The sequence below is a fragment of the Poecilia reticulata genome, linkage group LG12, assembly GCF_000633615.1.
Source record: "Poecilia reticulata strain Guanapo linkage group LG12, Guppy_female_1.0+MT, whole genome shotgun sequence".
NCBI lineage: Eukaryota > Metazoa > Chordata > Actinopteri > Cyprinodontiformes > Poeciliidae > Poecilia > Poecilia reticulata.
This window is the reverse complement of record NC_024342.1, coordinates 25,636,502-25,644,006: the sequence shown is the minus strand read 5'-3', so window position 1 is coordinate 25,644,006 and position 7,505 is coordinate 25,636,502. Positions and strand designations below refer to the sequence as shown.

The following is a 7,505-nucleotide window of genomic DNA, read 5'->3' as shown; positions in this document are numbered from 1 at the left end:
AGCCGTACGGAAGTCTGTCTCCATGGCCTCTCCAAACTCCTCCCACGCCCAAGTTTTTGCCTCAGCGACAATCTGAACTGCTGTTCGGCCCGTAAGCACAGAAAACAGTCAGAACTCGTCCTAAAGTCCAAAGTTTGTGTTCATCATAAGGGGTCTTCGGACTGCGCTTTGTCTGGTTCCTCACCTAGGACCTGTCTGTCTTGGGTGACCCTACCAGGGGCATAAAGCCCCAGACAGCGTAGCTCCTAGGATCATTGGGACACTTAAACCCCTCCACCACGATAAGGTGGCAGCCCAAGGAGAGGAAATTAAATCATATTTGTATATTTTCAAACTGATATGAAAATTGTGCTTAAAATATATCTTATTTATGCCTTTTTATATGAGTCAGTATAAAATTTCCATTGTAAGATATCAGACATCATTAGTCCCATTGCTCCCGTTAAAGTGACAGTTGTGTCTGGTAAGAAGATCTCTCAGTGGAGAACCGCTAGTAAGAAGTAAACAAAGCCTCTGTTGGGAGGACAGAATGTAAATGGCAAAAAACTTGGCTTCACATTTCTTGTGAAATTTTTAAAGAGAGACTGGAAAGCTATCACTCTACACTAACACATGCTATCACTCTACACTAACACATGAAACGTTCTTTGCTCAAATCAAACAAAATTATTCAACAATACTCAAGCCTTGTTTGGCTTGTGACTTCAGCGACTGAACTCCACTCTACCAGGGCCTGCAATGAAAAATGACTGAATATTTAAAATGGCGGACGGGGTTCTATAAGGTCGTCTTTCTCTCATCCCTTTGTCGGATGCAGACAAGGTGATAAATACTGCAAAGGTCTAATTTAGTGAGTGGCACTACTGGTTCGAAAGCAGAAGACATCAATGGGAGATGGTATTTGTTTTGTGAGTGATCTGGGGAAAGCGCTGACCATCCAACATTAATGATGAAAGATCAGGGTTGCAGGTAAGGAAAGTCGATGGGGCAAAGCAGAGGAGTTTTTGTCCATCCGTACTCCTGCATCTACATCTACCCTTTGGATTAACCCCCATATTTACAGAGGCAACCAGTAAATGTGTTACAGTTAAGGTGAACCCAGAACCCTCCAATGTTGGCCCAAATGAAGCAGTCATAAACAGAGTCCAGTCTGAGGATATGGGTTTTTATGAGCCGCTTTTTCACTCCCCAACGTTACCTTGTTGGATCTTCTGACCTGGTTTGATCTTCCACAACTAGCTGCCAAGAGCAGACTTGTTTGTGTCTAGATCAAATGTAGAATGAAATTCCTTTATGAACTCCTGAAAGGAGGAGTCAAAAACTGGGTATTTCTGAAAGCGGTCTGTGGCCCATCTTAAGGCCTCACCAGTTAAACCCAGGATATTAGAGATCTTGGCTTTATCAGACGGAAAGGAGTGAGAAGCATGGTTGAACACAAGGAAACATAACAAAAATCCTCCAACTCAGCCAAACTCACCCAAGAATTTCTCTGGATTAGGGGATGTGACATCACAAAAACTAATCCAAAGGTGAGCAGATGGCTCCGTGGCGACCTCTGGTGGAGTTAGGAAAGTTGGAGGTCTTTGAATGTTCTGTGGGAGTTGAGTGAGGAATAAATAACTCTGGAGATGTTAATTTAAATTCACTGAAAAAAATGTTTGTCAGAAAAACTCTCCTACTGACAATGTTCAATGCAAGCAATATATGTTTCTAAGCAAACTCTAATTTCTGCTTTATCTTCCGCAGGGCACCAAGCCGCTCAGGATGTCCTGCCATCTACCAAAAGAAAACCACAAAAACTAACTTTGGGACAGTGACCAGAGTCACTGTTGGTAGAAAACAATTGAACAAACCAAATAAAACCATTTTACTTGTTGGCGAAAAAGGAGCAGGAAAGTCTGCTCTGATCAACACTCTGTTCAACTACGTCATGGGAGTAAGATGGAAGGACGAGGTCTGGTATCGGATCATAGAAGATGGAGGTCAAAGTTCAACATCAGATGTGATCATGTATCAGATCTTTGATTCTGAGACTAAAACTCTGCCCTACTCTCTCACCGTCATCGACACGCCTGGTTACAGAGACACAGATGGACTTCGACACGACGTCATCATCAATCAAAGATTGTTTGACTTGTTTCGGTTAGAAGACGGGACCCATGAGGTTCATGCGGTTGGTGTGGTGATGAAAGCAACGGAAACAAAAATGAGTGACCAACTGTCATACGTGTCTGATTCGGTGATGTCTCTGTTTGGAAAAAGCTTGGAGAAAAACACAGTGGCTCTCATTACTCACTCAGGCAGAGCAACACCTAGCATTTCTGTCAACGGTCTTCAGGATGGAGGAAGTCAATGTCCTTACTTCATATTCAATAACCGTCAGCATGAGGCCCGAACACAGAAAACTAGGACAGATCTGGAGGAAGCATGGAGCCTGACAGAGAGGGGAATGAGTGAATTCACAGATTTTCTTCAAACGGTCTCAGCTCAGCAGCTGCAGGTAACAGTCAGCTTTAACTCATTCATCAGACTGACAGCCTCCATCCAGAACCAGCAGGAGAAAATCAAACTAACTGAACTGAAACAGAAAGAAATCAGGCAGATTCAAGAAGCTATGAAGAAACACAAAGAAGAGATGAGGTTTAAGAAGTTAATTGTGGAGGTAGATGAAGCCTACAAAGATAAAGAACTTATTGAAGGTGAGACGTCTTTCCTTAAAGCAGCTGTCCGCTGCACCGTCTGTGAGGAGAACTGCCACTTTCCTGGATGTACGACGGCCCTGCGCCCTGAAGAGTGTGAGGTCATGAAATTAGCATCCTGCACTGTTTGCACTGGGAGATGTCCTGCATCAAAACACGTCAAAGACAACTGGAGGTATGTGACCAAGACGAGAAAAGTTGAGAGAACCAAGGAGGAATTAAAACAAAGATATTGCAAGAGTAATTCAGACACAAAGGAGACAAACCTTACAGAAGCTCTAGTGAAGGAAATGAAAAACCTGAACAGAAAGAAGGGAACTTGGATAGAAAAGTCTTATCAATGTGCCATCAAATTGGATCCAGCTCTCCTCAAAGTGAATTCAGTTTCCACATACATCAATTTGGACTTCCTGATCAAGAAGATGAAGGATGGAGGAGACACAGAGAAGGTCCATAAACTAGAAATGATAGACAGCCAAATGGATGGAGGAGCCAAATCAGTCATTGGATGCAGGTAGGTCCAACGTTTAAGAACATGTTTAACTGAGCAGCTTTACACATGACAAGGTCCTCACTGTCTGCTAGCAAATAAATAGCATGGTTAAGAAGACTGCTCACGTTTTAGCTTTTTAATGTGTAGAAATGTTTTATTGTCTGAAAAACATGTTTAATTGTAGGTTATTGTTAATATAAAACATTTTCAATCATTCCCATTAGTACACAGGTGTCAAACTCAAGGCCCGGGGGCCAAATCTGGCCCGCCGCAGCTTTTTATGTGGCCCTCTGGACTCCAAATTACATCAATAAGTCCTTCCAGTTTTTCACAAATCTGCAAAAATCACACAAAATCAACAAATTTCCAAATTTTTTCCTGATTTTACTGCWAATTTTCTCAAAATTGGTCAAAAACGTTGAATCCGTAACCGATACGACGAGTGATGGAGTCACATTTGACATCATACATTAGCGTAAATATTGTAAAAAAATAATGATTACAAATATTTCTTAATATTCACCACACAATCTGTCATTTTGATTGCAAAAATAAACACTAAAATAATCACAAATCCCAGAGGAACAGCTATTTATTGATATTTTAACAGTTTTATTGGTTTTATCRATAGATTCTGGTGCAACCGGCCCTTTAAGAACGTTCAGATTTTTGATTCGGCCCAAAATAAAAATGAGTTTGACACCACTGCATTAGTAAAAACAACATTTGTGTCTGTTTGGTTTCTAATCCAATCCCTTCAGTAGATTCATATCTTGAGGACATTAAAATCCGAATGACTCTAAACTTTATTCTTTTGGATCTGGACAAGACAAAAATTATTTTTACGAGCTTTGGACAAAATAATCTGCTTAGTTCATCACTTGATCTGGATGGCAATAAGTTGGCCTCCAATAATAGCCACCAGTAAACCTGCAGTGTGAGAGTGAAGTGCTCTGTTGGGAACATCTGGACCAATCAGATCTCTGATTGAAGCTAATATAAGATAATATGACCTCTGTTTTAAATGTTCATCAGCAGATCAGCTGATGGTTTTTAACTGTATTTGGTCAAAATCCTGAGAGTAAAGACTTAGTCCAGCTTTGAAGTAACAAGTGGATGGGCTACAATATTCCAGAGATGAAAAAGGAAATATTTGAAACATGTCCAATATGGACTTTAAATGACATATTCAAAGGAAACAATCCAAAGTTCATCAACACATTTCAACACTTCACACATATCACCTTAGAAATAGAGCAGGACTTTATATCTTAGATGCATCTTGATTTATTTTCTGGTTCTGGTTGATGTTTTAGAGAGATTTGGGTTTTAACTTTACTCTAGGACAGTGGTGTCAAACTCATTTATATTTTGGGCCGAATCAAAAATCTGAACGTTCTTAAAGGGCCGGTTGCACCAGAATCTATTGATAAAACCAATAAAACTGTTAAAATATCAATAAATAGCTGTTCCTCTGGGATTTGTGATTATTTTAGTGTTTATTTTTGCAATCAAAATGACAGATTTTGTGGTGAATATTAAGAAATATTTGCAATCATTATTTTTTTTACAATATTTACGCTAATGTATGATGTCAAATGTGACTATCACTCGTCATATCGGTTACGGATTCAACGTTTTTGACCAATTTTGAGAAAATTAGCAGTAAAATCAGGAAAAAATTTGGAAATTTGTTGATTTTGTGTGATTTTTGCAGATTTGTGAAAAACTGGACGGACTTATTGATGTAATTTAGAGTCCAGAGGGCCACATAAAAAGCTGCAGCGGGCCAGATTTGGCCCCCGGGCCTTGTGTTTGACACCTGTGCTCTAGGACTACATAGCATTTTATCTTTAGTTTGTAAAATTGTCTTAATCTGTTTAATTTTCATTACTTTAGCACGAGTCTTGTTCCTTCTATAACATGTTAAAATGTCAAAGTTGGAAAAAGGCAGGACTGAAGATTTATCTCTGCATGTTTTTCATCAAATTAAAAATCTTTATCTCAAAACGCTAACCTTAATTTCCGTTGTTTGTTCAGCGTTGACAACACATCCATACAACATATAATCTCCAACAGTGATGTCATCAGCCCAGGACCTCCGGTTGTCTACCAGCTCAGAACAAGAAAAGAGACTGTTGAGACCCTGACCAGAGTGACCTTTGGTAAGAAAAACCAGAGCAAGCCAAACAAAACCATCCTGCTTGTTGGTGAAACAGGAGCAGGGAAGTCCACTCTGATCAACGCTCTGGTCAACTACGCCATGGGAGTGACGTTAGAAGACAAAGCCTGGTTTCAGATCGTAGAAGACGAGAATAGGAGTCAGACAGAAAGCCAGACGTCAGACGTGATCGTCTATCAGATCTTTGGTTTTGAAGGTAAAACTCTGCCGTTCTCTCTGACCGTCATCGATACGCCTGGATATGGAGACACCAGAGGGATCGAATACGATGTCATTATTAGTGAAAGATTGTTTCAGTTGTTTCAATCAAAAAGCGGTATTCACGAACTTCATGCGGTGGGTCTGGTGGTGAAGTCGGGCGTGAATCGTCTGAGTGACCGACTGAAGTACATCTTTGACTCAGTGATGTCTCAGTTTGGAAAAGACATCGAGGAAAAAATTGTAGCTCTGGTCACTCACTCCAATGGAAGAAAACCAAAGGACTTGCTTGGGGCTCTCAAAGCTGCCAAGATCAAATGTGCCAAAGATGAGAAGGACCAACCCGTTTACTTCCTTTTCAATAACTGCCGACACGAAGAGCGGACAGAGGGAACAGAGTTTCTTGAAAGTGCTGACAAAATAGCAATGAGAGGACTGAGTGGCTTCACTGCCTTTCTGGAAGAAACTGCACCTCGAAAACTAGACATGACTTTGGATGTTCTCAATGAACGGATCAGACTGTCTGCCTGCATCCAAAACCTGCAGGAACGAATCCGTCTGTCTGAGCTGAAAGAGGCAGAAATCACACAGATTAAAGAAGCTCTGGAGAACCACGAAGAAAAGAAGGAGAAGAACAAGAAGTTTGCTGTAGAAGTTCATGAAGCATACAAAGAAAAGGAAGCCATTGAAGGAGAGATGTGGTTGATGACTTTGATTAAAGGAGCAGTCTGCTGTACCGTCTGTGAGGAGAACTGCCACTATTCTGGCTGTACTAAACTCCCCAAAGACTGCGAGGTGATGAAAGATGGCCGCTGCACCGTTTGCTCCTCAAAATGTCCCGTAGCTACTCACGTGAAAGGAAAGTGGAGATATGTGACAAGAACAAGGAAAGTTCAGAGGAACATGGAAGACATAGGGAAAAGATCAAAAGTACAAAGACGTTTGAGCTTTTTGGAAAGTTTTAAGGGTGAGATCAGAGACCTGAAAGCAGAGAAATCTAATTTGCTTGAAGAGTGCTTCCAACATGTTGTCAATCTGGAGCAGATTGCTCTCAAAGTTAATTCTGTGTCCACATTTGTCCACTTGGACTTCTTGATTGATAAGATGAAAGAAAATGGAGAGACAAGGAAGGCCCAAAGGCTAGAGGAAATCAAGAGAAAGGGAGATGAAGGAATTATGTCCATATTGAAGTACATGTGGGGGAAAATGAAAATAAAGTGAAATAAGAGCCAAGCAGCCATCTGGGAACATCTGACTGTGATTTGATTATATCTGTATTATATTTTTCAAGTCTCTGGATAAAATGAGCAACAATATGGAGACTGTCTGATACAGAAAAACCTTCATTAGGCCATTTCTAATAAGTTGTTAAGGGTTTATGGTTGTAAACCGATCCACTTCAATGTCAGTAAAATATGAGATGTGTGGATTTCCAAATAGTTTTTCTTTCTATTTTTCACCTCTGTGGGTAGGCTTTGTTTATACATCAATGTGTACTGTTGGAGCTGAAATACCATCTAAGGAGTTGTTTTTGCGAAAGGATTCTCGGCAGTTCTCCAGTTCAAACTGACCTAAACTCCCATCCTTCCATTTGCGTACAAAGTGCGCAGACGGACTCGGAAGGAATGCGGTCTCAACGGATAGCATTAACAAATTGGACAGTTTGGTAGTTCTGAGAAGGAGCAGATGATTAGGTCTGTTGAAATCATGAGGTCTTATGTCCTTATTTGGACTCGTATTAAAGGTCGCCCAACAAACACTGGAGAAAAGCAAGCTGAGAGTCTGTTGGCAGAAACAACACCCGTTCTCCATTGGTTGAAACCTTCCAATGAACACTCGTGGAGACTTGAGGGTATAAAGACTGTTGAATTTGAGACTGAGGAGAGATTTTTTGTTATGGAAGATTTTACGTGTTGAACTGACGAAACTGATT

The 7,505-nt window shown here is 40.6% G+C and overlaps 1 protein-coding gene across 1 annotated transcript in view; it reads left to right on the top strand.

Annotated features, from left to right (window-relative positions):
* Window positions 1-6,975, top strand: part of LOC103474053 (uncharacterized) — an 8,170-nt gene extending 1,195 nt beyond the window's left edge. Inside the window, exons 3-4 of the mRNA XM_008424771.2 lie at window positions 1,747-3,213; window positions 5,233-6,975. Of these exons, the coding sequence (XP_008422993.1) occupies window positions 1,747-3,213; window positions 5,233-6,793 (3,028 nt within the window). The 3' untranslated portion in view covers window positions 6,794-6,975. The remainder of the gene's footprint in view (window positions 1-1,746; window positions 3,214-5,232) is intronic.
* The last annotated feature ends 530 nt before the right edge of the window (window positions 6,976-7,505 follow it).